The following is a 23,157-nucleotide window of genomic DNA, read 5'->3' as shown; positions in this document are numbered from 1 at the left end:
CAGAAACAAGAAGTGATTCAGTTTTGCCTATTGTCAAAAGTTTTGTGCAAAATGGCTGGCCTGAAGACAAACGTGAATTACCTGACCAGGCAAAACCTTACTGGGATTATCGTAATGAACTGACTGTCGAAGATGACATACTCCTAAAAGGTAATCGCATCGTCATTCCCCGAAGTAAACAAACATTCATGTTACACAAACTCCATGCCAGTCACCAGGGCATTGAAAAAACTAAACGACTAGCAAGAGACATAATGTTCTGGCCTGGCATGTCAATGCGGATTACTGACCTAATTTCCAAGTGCCCAGTGTGCAACACATTCAGGAGATGAAACTGCAAAGAGCCCATGATTGGACATGACAATCCACATAGGCTGTGGCAAAAGGTGGGCTCTGATCTGTTTGAATTTGATTCTGAACAGCGCATTGTACTTGTGGACTACTATTCCAACTTCATAGAAGTGGACAAGGTGAAAAACATTAAAAGCCCAATCATCATTCACATCTGCAAGCAGCATTTCACTAGATACGGTATACCAGAAGTGATGATAACAGATAATGGCCCAGATTATGCTTCAACTGACTTTGCTCTTTTCAGTTGGTCATATGGATTCAAGCACATTACATCATCTCCATAGTATTGCCAAAAAAATAAGCATTATTACAAATGTGATATTGATTTTATACAACAGGTCAATAAACAATACAATACAAATGCATAATGTTTTGATATTTTAAACATAAAACACTGAATACTGATATTTGAAATTATTTTAAAATGAAAAGATACTTTGAATGTGAAATTAAAACCGCCAGTAGGTGGCAGTAAGTAACTGTTAATAAGTGAGTCATTGCAAATGAACTGAATCATTTAAACGGTTGATTAATTCAGGGAAGAAACATCATCATTTTGCTCAGAGACGCAAAACAGTTGTCACAGTTTAGTTCCGTTTTAGTGTTGGTTTCGGTCCTGTGACCTCATTTTCCTTGTGTTCCTGTCATTAATTAGTTAATTTGCACACCTGCATTGCCTATGATTGCATTGCCTTTCTCCCCACACACGGCTGTGACAACAGTGCTGTAGCTGTTTGGAATTTTTTGGGGGGCGAAATAGCGCAAAAACAGGCAATGTGGTGTCTAAAATGTAAGTCTCTTAATATTAACTTATTGTTTATTGAACTGTTGTATAAAATCAATATCACATTTGTAATAATGCTTATTTTTGAAGAAAAAAAGACACTCTTTGTGTGATTTTAACTACATGAAATGATACATATACATTGTTAAAACAACAATTACACTATTATCGCAGACAATATATTTCTCATATTTCACATACCCCTAGTTGGTACTCCTTAATTTAGTAATGGCTGTCTCCAGTTATGTTGAATTACTGTTCCTGTTATGTTTTGATACTATGTAACTTTGTGAAAAAAGGGGAGATGCAATATGTATGTAGCCTCACCTTGTGAGGGCGCTATTGGTTAAGGTTCTACTGAGAGGGGAGCCGAATAAAGTTCAGTTGTTATTGACATTCATGGCATTCAGTCACGTTTATAACATTTCCCAGTGAATAATTCTCTATTTCTCTCACACAGCTCAGACTGAGGGCTATATGAACACAACTGTCCCTGTTGGAGGTAATTCACAACATAGCTGGAGTAAATACCAATCACTGTCTGTAAATGAAATCAAGAGAAAATATAACTGTAAGCAGCAATTACAGGACCAGTCACATCAACGGCAGATCTTATACAAATTTCACGAGTTTACACATATAATAAATAGAATAAGGTTTATGCATGTTTTGCATGCTGTCTGAGGGGAGGGCTCTGAGCTCGGAAATTGGCCCGAACACAGAGTACCCCCCTACAGGTTAGGACAGGAATAGTTGTAAGTGCGAAGAAGGGGTGGCGGAGGGATGCTGGAAAACTGTCAAGGAACAGAGGTCGGTCTGCTGTGTATATTACCACTCCTCTTATCTTGTTAACTGGGTTGATTACTGATTGTGCTCCTCTCCTGTCAATTAGGTTAATTATCTGAATGTGCTCCTCCTGAACTTTGTTAATAAAACATCATATATAGAAGCACTAGCGTAGCCAGAAATGTTTAAGTGGGTGGGCCTACATAAAACTGGGTGGGCCAGGTGTGTAGCATATGAAAACTGCATGTCAAATTGCCAACAAAAAATACAGCACCAAGGTTCACTACCAGTACTTCTAAAGCATGCATTAACATTAGTAATTTGTTATGTTAATGTTCATTTCAAAATTTAGGCTATTATTAAAATTAAAAGTTGTATCTGTTAACATTTGCCTGAGCTGGTTAACAAAGATGAATAAACACGGAATTAAATGTATTTCGAATGTTAGTTAATGCATTAACTAACGTTAACTAAAGGAAGTTTATTAAAAAGCATTACCTCAGTGTGAAACAACGGGGCTTCGCTGATGATTTCATAATCAAACGTCTCTGTCAGTTCTCGCACATCAAGTACCGCAGAAATGTGCACAGCTGCAAATTATGCAGTTTGTTGTAAGGACGCATCTGTTTAGCGGATCAAACACTGTACCTATGCTAATATGATGCTTCAAACACGCTTGGTTCAGAAGTTTCCGATCAATAAATTCAGCACCCTCAGGTGGTCTGTCAGGTTTCATTTGTAGACGGTCCGGATTTATTGCTAAGACTTTTACTTTTTAAAGAATAGATCTGATTTATGTTTGCTTAACTCTGCTATTTTCAAATTTAATTTCACAAACGCGCACATTTTACTATTATATCCTTACGTTGTAAACATAACATTGTGGGTGGGACTTACAGAAACGGACGAATCATCATTTTGACAAGTGTGATGCACATATAGGAAGAGGGAAAACTAAGAAACGACCTGTAATTCACCATGAAAACAAGCGTTTAATATTTTTTAATAAATATATAAAGTTACAGTGAAATAAGACATTTATTAGTATTGTTTAATAAATTACATCAATTTGTAAAAAAATCAACTTCTCATTGGGTGGGCCACAGATGAAAGTGGGTGGGCCCGGGCCCACCCAGGCCCACCTGTAGCTACGCAACTGTATAGAAGAGAACAGTGTTTCCCCAGTGATACCCCATTTACAATAGTCTAAAAACCTAATTTAAACATCTTATATTATGATACAATTGTTTATTAAAGTTGACCAATAGATGACATCAAGGCATGATTACAATCACACATGCAAAGGTTCATTTAAGCAGGTTAAAACACGTTGTAAATACAGCCTTACATCCTGTTTGATGTGTTGGATGTATAGCACTGTTTTCAGCAGTATGAACTGTATCTGTCTGAATCAGTTATTAATAATGATAATCATACTGATATGAAGAAAATGTGTCAAATTTGTTTAATGCCTTTTTGTCAGTCTTATTTATTTGTTTTTAATTATAGAGCTGCAAAACTTCTTGAAGACTCACAAAAACAACATAAAGAGGAAAGCAAAATATATTTTTGAGGGCAACAAAGAAAATGACACAGATCTCAAGGCTGTTTACACAGAGCTGTTCATCACAGAGGGAGATATGAAAGATGTCAATCAGGAACATGAGATTCTGAAGATTGATGATGCTTTCAAGAACAAAAAAACACATGATAAACCAATCAAATGCAATGATATATTTACTGAACTGAAGAAAAACAATGAAGAGAAGATTGTGCTGACCAAGGGAGTTGCGGGCATTGGAAAAACAGTCTCTGTGCACAAATTCATCCTGGACTGGGCAGAAGGAAACACCAATCAGGATATAGACTGTGTGTTCCTGCTTCCATTCAGAGAGATCAATGTGATTAGAGAAAGAGAGGTCGATCTCCATGAGTTTCTGCTGAAATTTTATCCTGACTTAAAAGATCTGGAGAAATCAAAGTTATATAAGGAATGCAAGCTTGCATTTATATTTGATGGACTTGATGAGAGTCGATTGCCATTGAACTTTAAAAGCGAAACATTGAACACTGTTGAGGAAAGAGCATCTGTAGATGTGCTGTTTACAAGTCTGGTCAAAGGTGATCTGCTTCCATCAGCTCTTGTCTGGGTGACATCACGACCAGCAGCAGCCAATCAGATTCCTCCTCGGTATGTAGGTTTGTTCACAGAGGTGCGAGGATTCACTGACCAACAGAAGGAGGAGTACTTCAGAAAGAGAATCACAGATGAGAGTCTGGCCTCCAGAATCATCTCACACATTAAGACGTCTCGTAGTCTGTACATCATGTGCCACATTCCTGTGTTCTGCTGGATCACAGCCACAGTACTTCAAGATATTCTCATTGAGAACAATGCAGAGAACATCAGCACAACACTCACTGAAATGTACATTCACTTCCTGCGGATACAGATGAACATGAAAAGTCAGAAGTATGATGAACAAGATGAAATAGAATGTGCAGAGCACTTACAATTTAATAGAGAGTTGATTTTGAAGTTAGCCAAGTTAGCGTTTGAACAACTGAAGAAGGAAAACATTATGTTCTATGAGGAAGATCTGAAAGCATGTGGTATTGATGCGAGTAAAGACACCGAGTTCACAGGAATGATCGCTGAGATCTTTAGGAAGGAAGATGGACTTTATAAGACAAAGGTCTTCTGCTTCGTGCATTTAAGCGTTCAAGAGTTTCTCGCTGCAGTGCATGTGTTCATCTGCTACCTGAACAAGAACAAGCAAGAGCTTCGGTTTTTCTTTGAAGATTCACAAACTACAGTCATACAAAAGTTTAAATTCTTCTTTAGATTTGTCAAATTTCATGACTTAACAAAGAGAGCCACTGATAAAGCAATGCAGAGTAAAAGAGGACATCTGGACCTGTTCTTACGATTTCTGATGGGCATTTCACTGGAATCCAGTCAAAATCTGCTCAAAGGCCTGTTCACGCACACTAAAGACACCACAGAGAGCATCAGACAAATAACTGAATACATTAAACAAGTACAAAACAAGAATATCACAGATGAAGCTTCAGTCAACCTATTCTTCTGCTTACTTGAGCTCAAAGATCATTCATTATATGAGGAAATCCAGAGTTACCTCAGTTCAGATAAACATCCAGGAAGAAAACTCTCATCTTCAATGTGCACAGTGCTGACCTACATACTGCTGATGTCGGAGAAGGTGCTGGATGAGTTCAACCCAAAGAGGTTCACGCCACCTTTAAACTACAAGAGACTCATCCCAGCTGTGAGATGCTGTAGAAAAGCACTGTGAGTAATTACACTGACTGCTGTTCAATTAAGTGTTTTGTTCTACATCACTAAACAATTAAATGTCAAAATATTATGTGAAATATTTTCCTGTCCCAATTATGAAGAGTACAATTAGTCACTGCAGAAACACAACATCAAAAAATAATCTGGCAAAACATTCTGTTTTGGCAGATTTGATGGCTGTGATATTGATGAAACATGCTGTGAAACTTTGTCTTCTGCTCTACAATCATCAAACTCCCATCTGACAGAGCTGGACCTGAGTAACAATCACCTGCAGGATTCAGGAGTGAAGCTGATTTATGAAGGACTGAAGAGTCCACACTGTCGACTGAACATACTGAGGTTTGACTTTCACTTTCACTTAATCACTATGTTCAAATATGTGGATGAATAGGGGTTTCATAACTATAGCTAGCAGATATTTTCCACTGTATATTTTAGTATGATTATATCAGTGGCATTTTCTCCTAGGACACAAGGCAGGCAATGTTTTCCAATTATGAGAATGAAATAATACTTAAATTTCCATAAGTGCCTTCTTTGAACAGTTTGTTTAAATGAACTGTTTCATGTTAATTTAAAAACACGTTCCCTTTCCTTTTGAAATCATTACAATAGCTTTATTTTCACTTCATCAGTAAATTTCTCCAAAGATCATATTACTTTTGATTCTTGCCTCATTTCTTTTGATAACTTGACTACCGCTGTGACTGGATCATTGAGTGAGTGAGCTGGATTGGAGTTGGAAACTGGATCAGTTTGATTCATGAACAATTTGTTGCAGTGTTGAGCACAAATGCATAGATGAGTTATGAATGTAACCCTCAGGAGCTGTTCCTGAGGCATGTTGTGACATGCCCTGACATTTGTACTTACCTAAGTTATTTATAACAATTTAATGGATAAAGTGTTAACACTTTATTATAAGAATACAGTAATAATGTATCTTGGAAATATTTTCCAACTATATGGTTAATTAACTGTTTATAAACTGTTGTTAATGTAGTAATAGACTACGTACACACAGTGAGTTTTTCATTCATTGTCACTGTAATTAACACATTTTTATTGACTAATTAGATCTAAAGAGTTAGATAATGCTTTGTAAACAACTTAACCGCAAATATTTCTCACTTTAGATTAGGTTATAGATTATCGGCATTCATTAATTAAATGCCTAAAATCAACCTTTATCATTAATTGCATTAGTATTAAGTGTTAAAATGTTTACGCACCCCCAAAGCTAAACGTGATCACTTTTAAAAAATGAAATATCATAATGCTGTCACTATGAAATACATATAAATAAATACTCATTAGATCACATTGTTAAAATACATCAATTAAGATTAGGGTTATGCGTAGAGTTAAGAGACAAAATGTACAATTTGTACAGTATAATATAACTATTTCTATGGAAAGTCCCTCTAAAACGTGGAAACCCAACGTGTGTGCTTAATGTATTTGTAAACATTAAGGAACACTAAATATGAATGCAATTAATGTCCAATAAAGGTTGATTTAAATCACTTAATCTATGACATTTTCAGATTTTCTGTGACCTAATCCAAAGTGAGAACAATCTATGGTTAATAAGTTGTTAACAAAGCATTATCTAACTCTTTACATATGAGCTAATTAAACAATAACACTTTGGTAATTACAGTGACAATCAATGATGAACTATTTGTAAAGAGTCTATTAATGTAATAACTACAGTTTAGAAACTACTAATGAACTATAATTCTTTTGGAATGATTGATAAGTGCTTTGTTATTGTATACTTATTATAAAGTGTTACAGATATAATCTAATTGCACTCCAGATTATAAACTATATAATCTATCTGATAAATTGACATTATATTGCAGTTTGTTTTGTTCTCTTCACAGGCTATGTGGCTGTAATCTCACCGCTCAGTCTTGTGAGAGTTTGTCATCAGTTTTAAAATCCTCAAACTCTGTCCTGAGAGAGCTGGACCTGAGTAACAATGACCTGCAGGATTCTGGAGTGACACTTCTTTCCGAAGGACTGAAGAGTCCAAACTGTCAGCTGACACTCCTAAGGTTTGAGTTCAAATACTTGATTCTTTCCTTTTTTAAGTTAATTACTAGTTAATGAAAGTTAATTACTAAAAAAAAATCACACTGATAAGATTTATGTATGCAATTACTGTGTTTTTCTTGTTTAGATTTTCTGTATGTAATCTCACTGCTCAGTCCTGTGAGAGTTTGTCATCAGTTTTACAATCCTCAAACTCCAGTCTGAGAGAGCTGGATCTGAGTAACAATGACCTGAAGGATTCAGGAGCGAAGCTTCTTGATGGACTGAAGAGTCCATACTACCAGCTGGAGAGACTGAGGTAAATGGTTTTCCATAAAATAATGGGTAACACTTTATAATAAATTCACACTATGAATCATAAGTTAAGCATTAGTAAATATAGTCAATTCATCCTTTATAAAGCATTGTTCCAACATAACTAGGCATTGGTAAGCAGTTTATAAATACAGCTATAAATGTTTTGTTTTTGAGCATATCTATAATGTTTAATAATTGTATTTTCATACTTTATTAATACTAAATTATTACGTTATTTACAAACAAGTTATTTAGGAGATGTCAGTGGTTCATAAGATCATTTAGAAAGTGTAAGTAAATGATTAACCCTCTGGGGTCTGAGGTGATTTTGGGGCCCTTGAGATGTTTTGACATGCCCTGACATTTGTGCTTATTTCATTTACTTATAACATACTATTGGCCAATATGTATTTTTTGTGTGTGTTCAGCACAAACTGTGCTACAATAATATGTGAGCAGGACTGATGTATATGTTTGCATTTAAAAAAAAAAAAAGATTATGCGTGGTAAGTAAGTTTTGGGGAACAAAATGCAGCTGAAATAAGGCCATAAAACACATACTGAATAGTTCTCATCTTTCTTACTCCTTCACAGAAAACAATATATTGATTTAAATTTTTAAAGACATGTTTTGTGATCGAAAGCCTATATGCGAGGGAATGGCAATGGCCTTGAATATTAAGTGATTCTCACCCGAGAGACTAAGGGCCCTCCCCTAATGGCCCATCAGTGTGACTGTTACTTTGAGGCAGGTAAGAGACAATGTGAGGAGATTGAAAAAATCTTTTTTTTTAAATTATTTGTATTTTATTTACAACACAGTATAATCAAAACATACATAATGAAGGTCAAATACACATTATTGTGCACACTGATCTAACCACAGAGATGTGAACAGACTTTGAGTCATTCCTGCAACAGATTCTGTTCAACAAGTAAATCATACTTGATATTTACGTGTGTTATTTAAGTGTTTCTGCGTCTTTTCATGGATTCAAGAAGAAAAAAACATAATCAGTAGTCAAGGAGCTTGTTTTACCATAGAATATCGGTGCAGTTGACCATCTGATGTTGGTACAGCGCAACAGAAAACAGTTTGAAGAAAGTCATCAGGATTCATCTGTGGTGCAGGTATCTGATTGAATGAAATACAAACAAACAACCAAAAAAAAAAAAACATATGTGAGCATGTTAATATCAGGAGCATATATATGTATATACATACATACATATATATAGGTTTTATAGCCATAGACTCACACATGCTTTGTATCGTAAAAAAAAAGACATTTTATATCTGAGAAACTAAGTTTTATTGTGTAGCACGTTATTAAAATCTATTTTTGAACAGAGTAGGCTATTAATTATAAACATGTTCTAAACATTTATCATGTTACAGTGTACACTCATATTACTTTTATTGTTTTATATTTTATTGTTTTATATGTATCATATTCAAAATGTTTTACTCAATTTCAAACATTGTAGTCAGGAATTATAGTTTGGGAAAAACCCAACTATGATTTTGTAGCCATATAGCCTAATATGTATGATTTTATAGTAGCCTATGATATGATTCTGTAGCCACAGACTCATGCATAGTTTGTACTATAAAAAAGGATATTTTATATCTGAGAAACTACTTATTATTGTTTAACTCACTATTAAAATCTATTTGTGAACAGAGTATTAATAATAAACATAGTCTAAACATTCTTAGATGCGTAGCATTCATCATGTTGTAGTTTAGGAACAACCCAACTAGTAAATGTGTTCAAGTTTATGTCACAATAACACGTTGACTAATGCAAAAAAGAAACATTACTTACTCATCAGATTGATGTCCTCTACTGGATGATATCATGTTCTTCTTTTGAGGGAAATTCTGCCTTATTCCTCTCGGTCTTCTCCCAGAAACGAAGAGTAACCATGATGAATGATCTCCTCATGCTTTGTTTGCACTGGGCATTTACATGTGCACGCATCTCACGTGGATATTTACATATGAACAGCGCAAGCCACGAGGGGGCGGGATTGCATTAGAGATAATGAGTTAGATGGGAAACACTGAACATTGTGTTGGTTTCATACGGATTACTTTATCACAGAATATTTGTTTTCAATATGACATACACTTTCATTTAAAAGTAGACACCTCAAGCTTATAACTCCCATGTCTGTGTGCTGAGTATTTGCTGAGTTACAGTTCATTTTAGTGACACGTTTCTAAAAGCAGTTTGCGGAGACGGAGAAGAAGTCTGTTTGTTTTCTTTATTTTATAAAATCACAAAGTTTTGTTGTTATTATGAGTGTATACAAATAAAAGTAGACCCTTTAGAGATTCGATTGATGTATTGCTCTTATCTGTACAATCAAAACTGAAAGTGTAATTTAAGTTATTTTCAATATGACATACACTTTAGTTTAAAAGTAGACACTTAAAGCTTTCTATAGATATAACTCCCATGTCTGTGTGCTGAGTATTTGCTGAGTTACAGTTCCTTTGTGACACGTTTCTAAAAGCAGTTCACGGAGACGGGGAAGAAGACTGTTTGTTTTCTTTATTTTATAAAATCACAAAGTTTTGTTGTTATTATGAGTGTATACAAATAAAAGTAGACCCTTTAGAGATTCGATTGATGTATTGCTCTTATATGTACAATGAAAACTGAAAGTGTAATTTAAGTTCTTTTCGGCGTAATCAGGAGATGATGCCACAAAACGAGTATCCGTGTTTGTCGACCCCAGAGGGTTAATAAGTCTGTAAACACAAGTCCTAACGCATTGTTTGTATTATCAACGTGAATGTTAAAGTCTTCGACAATTAGCGCTTTATCAATATTAACCAACAGGTCTGAAAGAAAATCTGCTATTTCTTTTAGGAAATCTTTATACGGCCCTGGCGGTCTATACACAGTAGCAAGAGATAGGAGAGATTTCTTTTTCATATCTGACAGTGTAACATTAAGTAGAATAATAATAATAATAATAATTTATTTAAAAAAAAAATGAAATAAAAATAAATGGCAATAATAACAATTAAAAAAGTAAAATAAACATCATCCATATGACACAAAGAAATCACTTAAAAGCTATTCTGAAAAAAAAATTTTTATAGCAGATTTGAAAACACTAAAAGATTCAGCCTGTCTGATCTCAGAAGGAAGAGAATTCCCAGAGTTTTGGTGCACAAGAAGAAAAGGCTTGATCACCCGTAGATCGTAAACCAGTAGGGGGTACTACTAAAAGACCAGAATCAGAGGAACGGAGATCGCGACTTGGAGTATAAATGGTTAACAGTTGAGACAAATAATGCGGTGCCAAACCATGCAACGCCTTAGAGGTCAGCATGAGAATTTTAAAATCAATCCGAATCCTGACAGGGAGCCAGTGCAATGACTCTAAAACTGGAGAGATATGCTTGTTTGTCCTGGTCCTTGTCAGGATTCTATGGGCTGAATTTTTAACTGACTGCAGCTTACTTAAGGTGGTTTTAGAAACCCCAGCAAGCAAAGCATTACAGTAATTGATACAAGAAAAAACAAAAGTGTTAATCAATTTTTCAGCCACCGAAAGGGATAACTTGGGGCGGAGTCTAACTGTATTCTGAACATGAGGATCGAAGTTTAGATTAGTGTAAAATATCACCCCCAGATTTTTTTATTTATTTTGAAAATCTAAAACCTTACCTTCCATTGTTAAAGCTAACGTACCAGTTTTACTAATTTGATGGGGTGTGCCAATAAGCATTACCTGTCTTATCACTATTAAGACAAAGGAAGTTTTGAGACATCCATTTTTATCTCTGAAATGCTGTGTTCAAGAAAGCCAATAGCTGTGGTATCAACAGGTTTAGTGTGAATGTAGATCTGGATGTCGTATGCGTAAAAATGGAACTTAAGACCAAGGGATCAAAGAAGCTGACCAAGAGGAAAGATGTACATACTAAAAAGTAGATGGCTCAAAATGGAACCCTGTGGGACACCAAATTTAACTCTCTGGGGTCGACTGTCTCACCGGCGAGACAAGCTCATTTTTTCCCTTATCAGTGCGAAAGACACTAAAAATACTCAGTCGATTTTGGTCATACAGATAAGTGTTATACATTAATTGAAACTTTGAAGTGTCTATTTTTTTTGGGTACACTCAACAATAAAAACAAAATGTTGTGGTTTTGGTAAATAAAGAAAACAAACAGGGTGCGCTCTCTGTCTTCTCCGTCTCCGCGAACTGCTTTTAGAAACGTGACATTAAAATGAACTGTAACTCAGCAAATACTCAACACAGAGACATGGGAGTTATATCAAAATATTCTGTGATAAAGTAATCCATATGAAACCAACACGATATTCAGTCTTTCCAGTTTAACTGTAAATATCCATGTGAGACGTGCACATGTAAACGCCCAACACAAACAAAGAGTGAGAAGATCATTCATCGTGGCTAATGTTCGTTTCGGGAAGAAGACTGAGAGGAATAAGGCAGAATTTCCCTCAAAAGAAGAACAAGATTTCATCCAGTAGAGGACATCAATCTGATGAGTAAGTAATATTTCTTTTTTGCATTAGTTAACGTGTTATTGTGACATAAACTTGAACACATTTACTAGTTAGGTTTTTCCCAAACTACAACATGATGAATGCTACGCATCTAAGAATGTTTAGACCATGTTTATTATTAATACTCTGTTCACAAATAGATTTTAATAGCGTGCTAAACAATAATAATTAGTTTCTCAGACATAAAATATCCTTTTTTATAGTACAAAGCATGTGTAAGTCTATGGCTACAGAATCATATCAAAGGCTACTATAAAATCATACATACTAGGCTATATGACTACAAAATCATAGTTGGGTTTTTCCCAAACTATAATTCCTGACTACAATGTTGGAAATCAAGTAAAACATTTTGAATATGATAGGCAATTCTTTGTATTTAAATTTCTTATGGTGCGATGATGTTTTCATGCTCTATATAAAACAATAAAAGTAATATGAGTGTACACTGTAACATGATGAATGCTACGAGTCTAAGTATGTTTAGAACAAGTTTATTATTAATAGCCTACTCTGTTCAGAAATAGATTTTAATAACATGCTAAACAATAATAATTAGTTTCTCAGATATAAAATGTCTTTTTTTTTATGAAAGTACAAAGCATGGGTGAGTCTATGACTACAAAACCTACAGATGCTCCTGATATTAACATGCTCACAAAAGTTTTTGTTGTTGTTGTTTGTATTTTATTGAATCAGATACCTCAGTGGTTTTCAAACTTGTTCCTGGGGACCCACAGCTCTGCACATTTTGCATGTCTCCCTAATTTACACACCTGATTCAGATCATCAGCTCATTAGGAAAGAGCTCCATGAACTCAAATGAGTGTGTCAGATAAGGGAGACATGAAAATGCACAGAGCAGTGGGTCCCGAGGAACAGAATTGAAAATCACTGAGATACTTGCACCACAGATGAATCCTAATGACTTTCTTCAAACTGTTTTCCTACTACACTGATATTCTATGGTAAAACAAGCTCCTTGACTACTGATTATGTTTTTTCTTCTTGAATCCATGGAAAGAAGCAGAAACACTTCAATAACACCCCTTAATATCAAGTATGATTTACTTGTTGAACAGAATCTGTTGCAGGAATGACTCAAAGTCTGTTCACATCTCTGTGGTTAGATCAGTGTGCACAATGTGCCTTTGACCTTCATTATGTATGTTTTGATTATACTGTGTTGTAAATAAAATACAAATAATTAAAAAAAAACAATTCTTTCAATCTCCTCACATTCTGTCTTACCTGCCTCAAAGTCACAGTCACACTGATGGGCCATTAGGGAGCCGGCCTTTTGTCTCTCAGGTGAGAATCACCTAATATTCAAGGCCATTGCCACTCCCTCGCATATAGACCCTCGATCACAAAACATGTCTTTACAAATTTTAATCAATATATTGTTTTCTGTAAAGGAGTAAGCAAGATGATTTTCACATAATTTTGAGATGAATATTCTAGCCTACAAGACTGATTACTCAAAAGTCTTATTCAGAACTATTCAGTATGCGTTTTATGGCCTTATTTCAGCTAAATTGTTTCCTCCAAAACTTACTAACCATGCATAATCTTTTTTTTCTAAAAAATGCAAACATATACATCAATCTTGCTCACATATTATTGTAGCACAGTTTGTGCTGAACACAAAAACAAAATCCATGTTGGCCAATAGCATGTTATAAGTAGCTGAAATAAGCACAAATGTCAGGGCATGTCAAAACATCTCAAGGGCCCCAAAATCACCTCAGACTTAAATTCTTTTGGAGTCAAGCAAAAACTGCTCTCTGTACCCATAAATACACACAAACTAGACAAAATAACTAGCAATATGGGCACTATCTTCTCTAATACATTAGAAACTGTTGCCCCCGTCAAATAAAAAAAACTAATTTGGAGTTTTAAGAAATGCGTGGAAAAACAGTATGTCCTACTATAGACATGCTTTAAAAGCTGCCAGGGCTGAGTGTCGCGAATCTGGTCCGTGGCTTTCTGTCCGATTGTCACCAGAGGTCGCCCTTCCATCATATTGACTCTCACACTGTAACACTTACATTGGACTTCAGTTCCCACAATCCATTTCACTCTGATTACGCACACAGCTGCAGCCAATCACACTCTCTACATAAGCCATGGACTTCCCCTTTCTCACTGCCTAGTATTGTTTAGCATTTATCACTCTTCTAGCAATAGCTGCTTTACGGAGCCAGTTCCCGGTCTAGTTCATAGTTCCTAGTTTTGTCTAGTCTTGCCTTGCCTGTTTTCCTGTGTGAAGATGCTTGCCTGTGTATTTCGGATTGCCCAATCTTCTTGTCGTTTAGACTCTGTTTGCCCCTGTCTGGACTATTGTTTGTGTTTACGGATTACCCCTTTTGTTAAGCTCTCTGGTGTAGGGTTTGATACATAAATATAATTTAATTTAGCTCAAAGGGAATCATTTATGATTTTATAGGGAATTTGAACAGAATCACTGTTTTGCGGCTGTTCACTGAGTCGGCAGCGATTCACTGAACGAGCCGTATAACATCAACTCTGCACTGGATATTAAAATCCAAAATATAGTGAAAACACTATTAATAAGCACAGTAACCAGATCGGCAGATTAAGACATTAACTTGTAAGCACAAAACACAAGATACTTCTCTTTTAAATATAAATACGACTTTATTTATATAAACCTAAGACATAAACTAATCTAACATGAACACAAGCATTCACACATTCACACGTTGCAAAAAGAGAGAAAGGATGAGTTTAAGAGAATGAGAATGTGAAATCCCAAGTTTATAGCAATATGTGCTATTGCATAGACCTGAACAAACCATCAATCACTTAATTAACCCTCGCACTGAGTTTCTCAATGAGGCTAAAATTTATATTAAATGCACCAGTTCAGTTAGAATCTGGAGTTGTTTTACTTGCGTTGCCTTTGGTTACAGGGATTCCCTTCTGTCGTCGTCGTTGCAGGAAAGGGGTTTTCCCGAGTTGGTGATTGGCTGGAAGTTCAGTAGTCTTTGAAGTGATGTCTTGGGAAGCCAATGGTTGGGCGTTGGCTGAGGATGGTCGTGGAGTCAGTTGCAGTTGGTTGAAGTTTGAAGCGGGTGCAGTCGGAGCTGGACTTTGCGTCAAACTTAACTTTTGAACACGAGACTCAACGGAAAGAAAAGAAACTAAAGTAAAAGAATTAAATGAGTAACGAGACTAGGTGGTTTTTCTTCTCATCGTGGTGTTAAGTAGCAACTGGCCTGTAGGCCAGAGCACGCTCAAAGAGCGCTAAAACAGCGTCAAAACGCTGTGGCGAGAAGAAGAAGGATGAGGGAAGAAGGGAAGATTTGATGGTGTCCTGAGGTTTTAAACTCGGCTTTTGGACACATCCCATCTGGTGTCTTGACCAATTAGATAGGCTATTATCTTAGCTAGGGTTGTTCCTTCCATCATAAATCAGCATGTTATCAGTCTTGGTTCTTTGTCTTCTATGTGTGGGGGAAAAGTCAATCTAAAGAAGCTTGTGATTTCTCTCGTGGAACACATGTGATGGCCATCTCTTTGACCATTAATCTTGATTATTTACCCCAAATTTGACGATCTCCTTCCTGCGTTGAACACTTATCAATAAGTGTTCTTTTGTCTTAATGTTGCAAACTGTTCTGGAAGAGGCTTGTTGGTAAGGCTTGCTCCAGAGGTCGGAGATAGGCATCTTTACGACGTTGTCATGTTCTCCTGGAATTTCGGCTCCTCATGTTTCGATGTCCTGATCGAATCTTAGTTTTGTCTGACTCGTTCTGATGCTACACTGGATTCTGTTCGCTGATCGAAGACCTGCGCTTGTCCTAAGATTACTCATTGTCTTGCCTGTGTTGTACCTGTTTGCCATTTTCTGAACCGTGCCTGCTTTATGACTACTTCTCTGAATAAAAGCCTTGCAAATGGATCCACGCGTCTCACGTCTCGTTTGCCCCGTAACAGAATACTCGGCGACACAAGGATCCAGCAGCTTTTCAAGTGGACACTGGCCAGGTATGGACATTGCAAGACTGTTATTAGCCCTTGAACAGGACACATGATCACTCGAGGACTACAGGTGCTGGTCATATAATTAGAATATCATCAAAAAGTTGATTTATTTCACTAATTCCATTCAAAAAGTGAAACTTGTATATTATATTCATTCATTACACACAGACTGATATATTTCAAATGTTTATTTCTTTTAATTTTGATGATTATAACTGACAACTAAGGAAAATCCCAAATTCAGTATCTCAGAAAATTAGAATATTACTTAAGACCAATACCAAAGCCTTGCAAATGGATCCACATGTCTCATGTCTCGTTCGCAACGTAACAGAGAGCATATCTGCAAACTCATAGAAAATAACCAAAACAATCCAAGGTTTGGTAATACTTTATAATAACTGCATGCTATGAATCATTAGGTAAGGCATTAGTAAATAGTCAGTTCATCCTTTACAAAGAATTGTCCCAACATTAATAGTCATTACTAAGCAGTTTCTAAATACAGCTATAAATGCCTTGTTCTTGATTTATAAGCATATCTATTGCAAAGGGGATTTAAAGGCTCAGTTATCTTCCAAACAGAAAAATACAACACAGAGGGATACAGAACTCAGAAATATTTATTTCAAGATGCAAAAAATGAAACTGTACAACTGTACACTTTAATTTTAATTTTCTATGATATTGCAGATGTGTATTTTTTATTTTTTATCAAGTGTACAGTTGTACAGTTTCATTTTTTGCATCTTGAAAAATATTTCTGTGTTCTGTATCCCACTGTGTTGTGTTTGTTTAACTTTTCTATTTGGAAGATAAATGAGCCTTTAAATCTCCTTTGTAAATTCTTTTACAATGTATAAATAGTCCTCACTTTAGATGAGCTCACAAAAAAATAGATGGCTGGCAACTAAATTACAGCAGGAATATGTGTTAATAAAGCATTTGCAGCATTCAACAGATCATTAGTAACCTTAACTAAAGCTGTTTCAGTGCTGTGGAGTTTACGAAAGCCAGATTGGAGGGGTTCAAAAAGGTTGTTATCAATGAGATGAGTATGCAACTGAGAAACCACAATACGCTCCAGGATTTTAGCTATGAAGGGAAGATTGGAGATGGGCCGAAAATTATTAAGATTATCAAAATCAACAAGAGTTTTTTTGGGATTAAAAAGGATTCAGGGGTTACAGCAGCAGTTTTAAATGCTGCTGGCACCATTCCACAACACAAATAATCATTTATTATATTAAGAACAACAGAGCCTAGAGAGGCAAAGCATGATTTAAACAGCTGAGTGGGAATAGGATCTAAAATTTAGATAAAGGGGTGCTAGATGTAACGGGGTGAACAAGACGTGAGACGTGCGGATCCATACGCAAAGCTTTATTCATAGACATGGTCATACACAGGCAGGGTCGAGCATCAGCAAACAGATATGTATAAGGCAAGACAAAGTATTCCTAGGGCTGGCGTCGGTCATCGAGTGGCAAACAAAATCCAGAGGGCTTGACAACAGGGGTAATCTAGAAACATGAGCAATAGTCCAGACGAGGTACAAACAGAGTCCGAGCGGCGAGACAAGGGTTAATCCAAGATACACCGGCAGGAATCAGGAAACAGGGCAACACGAAATGACTAGACTAACTAGAACTAGAAACTAGGCTCCGTAAAGCAGCTATCACTAGGTGAGTGATAAACACAGAACAGTACTCAGCAGTGAGAAAGAGAAAGTCCATGGCTTATGTAGCATGTCTGATTGAATTTAGCTGTGTATGTGTAATCAGTGCAATGGATGATGGGAACTGTAGTCCGGAGTGAAGTGCAACAGTTAGTGTGGTGCAAGAGTCCATAGTAGTGAGCGGGTGATCTCTGGTGGTGAGCGAACGGAAGTGCATGAACAGGATTCGTGACATTCGTGAGGATTCTTGACCCCAAGGAGCGGCTTCCAGACGCTCTTATCTCCATACAATCCAGGAGGGCAGTGGAGCAGAGGCGGAACAGGGGGAGGGACGGAGGGACGGATGGCCAGGTCCACGTGGCAGTGGAGAGGCCGGGGACTGAAGCAGAGCAGGACACCAAGGCGGAGTATGGAACCAGGGCAGAACCAGTAGAGCAGGAAGCCAGGGCGGAGCCGATGGAGCAGGAACCCTGAGCAGAGCCGGAGACCAGGACGGAGCAGAAACCCACTAGGGCGGAGCCAACGGAGCAGCCGATACTGGAGCCCACCAGGGCGGAGCAGAGGGAACAGAAGACCACCAGGCCAGAGCAGACGGAGTAGAAGACCACCACGGCAGAGCAGACGGAGTAGAAGACCACCACGGAGGGCCAGACTGATCAGGAGACCATGGTCAAAACTGAGACCTAGGAAGAGCAGAGACAGACAACAGAGTATTCGATCATAATTAAACTCATGGACTGAAACTGGCAAGACAGATAGATCGTAATTAAATGCATTGGCTAGAATAGGATTGGCAGATAGTTCACAATCAAGGGCACTGAAAGAGGTTGAAGCAGACAGCTCAGAATCAGACTTATTGAGGGAAACTGGACTGGTAGGTAGCTCACAAACAGATTCATTCATTCTGATAAGGGATAGACTGGCGGTTCAAAATTAGTTGTATTAACTGAAGCTGGACTGGTAGACATTTCAGTGACTAAAACTGGACAGACAGATGGTTCAAAACTAGACTTGGTGTTAACAGAAACCAGATCAGCAGACAGTTCTAAATCAGATCTTACAGCTACACTTGTACAGTCAGATCATTCATAACCAGGTGCATCGACTGAGACTGGACTGGTAAACATTTCAGTGAGGAAAACTAAACTGGCAGACAATTCACAGTCAGACTCATTCGGTGAAACAGGACAGACAGATACCTGGGAATCGAACTCATTGACAGAAACAGTATAACCAAACTGCTCATACTCAGACTCCTTGATTGGAACTGAACAGACAAAAAGTTCATTGACAGACACTAGGCTGACAGGAAGTTCCCAATCAGTCATATCATTTGAAATTGAACAGACAGGTGGCTATTTCTCAGGCTTATTGGTTGAAACTGGACACACAGACAACTCAGAATTAAACTCCTTGACTGGAAAGGGACAGACAGACTGTTCACTAAAGGTCTCTTTGGCAATGACAGGATTAACAGGGCATACAGAAAGTTCATTTAAGGTTTCCTTGGCAGTGATAGGTAGGGATAAGACTTCCTGAACGGCCCTTGTAGCCACAGCAAAACAGTCAGGAAGTTCACAGACAGTATCCTTGGATGTGACAGACAAGACTGAGAGTTTAGAGACAGCCTCCTTGGCTGGATCGAGATGGGTTAATAGTTTCATAATTGGCCTCCGTGGCCAGTTCAGAGCAGGACAAAAGTTCATAAGTGGCCTCCGTGGCCAGAACAGGACAAGCAGAGAGATCACAGATGGCCTCCATAGCCATGACAGGACAAGGAATCGCAGACGGCATCCATAGCCGTGACATGACAGGACGAGGATTCGCAGACGGCCTCCTTGGCTGGGACAGGACAGGACAATAGTTCTTAAGTGGGTACCACTGACACATCTAGAGGTTCTGTAGCGGATGCTGCCACCTCTGGAGGTTCTACAGTAGTACCATCGAGATACAGGGAGAGTTCAGCCACGGTTTTAAAATGTATTGCTGGGCGCCACCACCACGCAAGGAACTGAACGAGCACCGCCGCTTCGGGAGGTTCTGCAGCATGCGCCGTCACCTATGGAGAAACTGCAGCGGGCACCATCGCTTTGGGGAACACAGCAACAAGCGCCACTACCTCAGGAGGTTCTGCAGTGTCAGCCACCACATCTGGAGACATCATAGTGGCTGCTGCCACCTCTGGGAGTTCTGTGGTGGTGTACGCAGCCCAAACACACCAAAAAGCGATCCCCATCATGGGAAGCACTTCAGACAGGGGAATCAATTCAGGAACAGGAGGGCTAGAATGAGTGGGTTTGGGGACACCAGCAGTGCATCCCTCACACTGGATACCGGACTGGGAAACCGAAGGACTGACCTTGAATATCTGGGTGTGACAGACAGAGGAGAATAACTGTGACAGAAAGGTACCATTGGTAATGACCAGATCTAAAGTATGACCCTTGATATTTGTGGGGCAATCCACCAGCTGCTTTAAATCAAAATAGTCCAACAGAGACAGAAAGTCCCGAGTCATAGTAGAGTCATTTTTATCTATATGAATATTAAAGTCCCCCAGGACGAGAGTTCGTTCAAACTTAGAGCACACCAGACAGCAGATCAGCAAATTCGGTTAAAAATTCTCTTTTTGATTTGGGAGGTCTGTAGACTGTAACTATAACTGTAGAGATCAGTGCAGAGCCACTCAGAACCCAACATTCAAAAGAGTTAATCTGAGGGATGACCACAGGGATCATGTTGAATTGCACAGTACAATGATGCCACCACCCCTCCCCGAATAATTATTTCGAATAATCTGTAGCCTGTGGGTGAAAGTTCATTAAGTAAAAGTCCATCACGTTGTTTATGCCAAGTTTCTGTTAAACACACCAAGTCAAGTTTTTCCTCAACGACAATATCCGATAGCAACACAGTCTTGTTGTTTACAGATCGCTCGTTGAGAAGCGTCGCTTTCACCAGATGTGGGGGCGAAGAAGATGAAGGACATTCTACGCGGTTGAGCGCTGATAAGTTTTTAAAATCCACACCGCTGGCAACAAAATGTGGGTTTTACGATGAAATATAGGGACACGGACAGCATCCACAGAAGAGTGGGTGAACCTGAGGCTTGGAGATGTATATAACGTGTGTGATGTAGAATTCTGACATTACGGCACAGTTCATAGGTATCACTCGATAAGGAATAATTCCTATTTAGCATCCGGAGATTGCAAGCAGAGTACCTTAGAGCCATGACAGAAAACTTCACACCCACAACAGTCCTGTAGAGATATGAGTCCTGGGCCAGATAACTAAAGAAATGATTCCAACAGCCATAGATCCAAACTGTTCCAAAAAGTTCCGCATTTCAAATAGCGTGGGTAACAAGAGGGGAATTTTACAAAAAACAAGAAATAAGAAATACGATCGACAAGAAACAAGAAAGACAGGAGAGAGGAGCGGCAGCCAAACACGCCAGCGTACCCTTTCAACCGGAAATAAAGAGGATGAATTAAACCTGTAAACTGTTTTCTGAGTATCATTGAAAATATCACTATATATTGCTGCAACACCACCGCCATGACCAGTCTGACAGGACTCATGCTTATAACAGTAACTTGGTGGAGTAGACTCATTTAGACCAATATAGATATTTGGTTTGAGCCAGGTTTCAGTCAAGCAGAGTACATCAAAACTATTATCCATGATTATTATATTTACAATAACTGCTTTGGGTGCGAGTAATCTAATGTTTAGGAGCCCAAGCTAAAATAGTTTTTGTTCATTTATTTTGCATTTTTCTGGTTTAACCCTCTGGGGTCGACAAACGCGTATACGCGTTTTGAGGCAGATTTCCCTGATAAGGCCGAAATGAGCTTGAATTACTCTGCCATTTTTGATCGTACAGATAAAAGCAATACACCATTCGAATCTGTAAGGGGTCTACTTTTATTTGTATACACTCATAATAACAACTAAACTTTGTGCTTTTGAAGAATAAAGAAAACAAACAGGGTGCGCTCTCTGTCTTCTCCGTCTCTGCGAACTGCTTTTTGAAACACGTCACTAAAATGAACTGTAACTCAGCAACTACTTCACACAGAGACATGAGAAATATATCTATAGAAAGCTTGACATGTCTACTGTTAAATGAAGTAAGTCTTACCGAAAACAAATATTATGTGATAAAGTAATCCGTATGAAACCAAGAACATGTTCAGTTTTTCCGTCTGGTCTCATTATCTCTAATTAGGTCACGCCCTCGCGCTGCTCGAGCTATTGTTATTACAAACCTCCACGCGAGCCACGCAGCATGTAAACGCCCACACCACCGTAAACAAAGCAGCAACGCGTTCATCTCAGATACTTTTCAGTTTTGGAAGAACACACTGTGAGGAATAAGCCTTGTATTTACCTCAGAAACGCGTTGAGAGGAAAAATAGTTATATTTACCGCCAGAAGACGCGCAGAGAGGAAAAAGCTTTGTTTATCTCACAAACAGAGCGCGAGCGCAGCTGGAGCCGGCGGAGGAGGAGATACTTTATACCGAGTAAGTAATGTTTCTTATTGGCATTCGATAATGTGTTGTTGTGACAAAGTTTACTAGGTGAACGCATTTACTAGGTGAACTTTTCCCAAACTATAACTCCAGAATAAAATGTGTGAAATCGAGTGCAACATTTTGAAATATGATAGGCAAACTTTCATTGCATTTAAATGTTGCACGACGTGAGGATAGTTATATGTTCTATAAACAATGATATAAAAGTAATGTCTAAGAAAGTTTAGACCAATCTTTACTGTGAAGTAGCCTACTCTGTTTGCAAATACCTGCTCAAACATGTTTATAATAAGCTTAACAATAATAATTTAGTTTCTCAGTTATAAAATGTTTTTGTATTGTATGATAATACATGCAAAGCATGTGTGCATCTATGTTATAAAATCACGTGGGCAATATTGGAGATTGCTAATGTAATAATATAGTTGCTCCTGATAAGACTATCAACATGCTCACTAATTTATTTATTAATTTTAGTGTGGGGGGGGTTGCTTCATTTATTTTGAATGGTAACAATATGTAGGCCTATATATTATAATAAATATAATGTACTGTTTTTGCTGTACTTTGGATCAAATAAATGAGCTGAAGACACTTCTTAAAAAAAAACAACATTACAAATCTTACTGTTTAAATAGTTTCTGCTGTCTCCTGTTTTCCAGTTTCCTGCCACTGTTTTGGATATTTTGGATATTGCACCGACTTCTCCGGGGCCCCAAAACACCCTCGGACCCCAGAGGGTTAATCACGATCAGATTT

At 37.7% G+C, this 23,157-nt stretch overlaps 1 protein-coding gene across 1 annotated transcript in view; it reads left to right on the top strand.

The window, feature by feature from the left end:
• The first annotated feature begins 1,511 nt into the window (after window positions 1-1,511).
• LOC131538481 (NACHT, LRR and PYD domains-containing protein 3-like) overlaps window positions 1,512-23,157 on the top strand; it is a 49,955-nt gene continuing 28,309 nt past the window's right edge. The window contains exons 1-4 of the mRNA XM_058772353.1: window positions 1,512-1,640; window positions 3,434-5,237; window positions 5,412-5,585; window positions 7,136-7,309. Coding sequence (XP_058628336.1) covers window positions 1,616-1,640; window positions 3,434-5,237; window positions 5,412-5,585; window positions 7,136-7,309 — 2,177 coding nt within the window. The 5' untranslated portion in view covers window positions 1,512-1,615. The remainder of the gene's footprint in view (window positions 1,641-3,433; window positions 5,238-5,411; window positions 5,586-7,135; window positions 7,310-23,157) is intronic.

This window comes from Onychostoma macrolepis, chromosome 04 (genome assembly GCF_012432095.1).
Source record: "Onychostoma macrolepis isolate SWU-2019 chromosome 04, ASM1243209v1, whole genome shotgun sequence".
Classification (NCBI taxonomy): Eukaryota; Metazoa; Chordata; class Actinopteri; order Cypriniformes; family Cyprinidae; genus Onychostoma; species Onychostoma macrolepis.
This window is presented reverse-complemented; position numbering and strand designations above follow the sequence as displayed.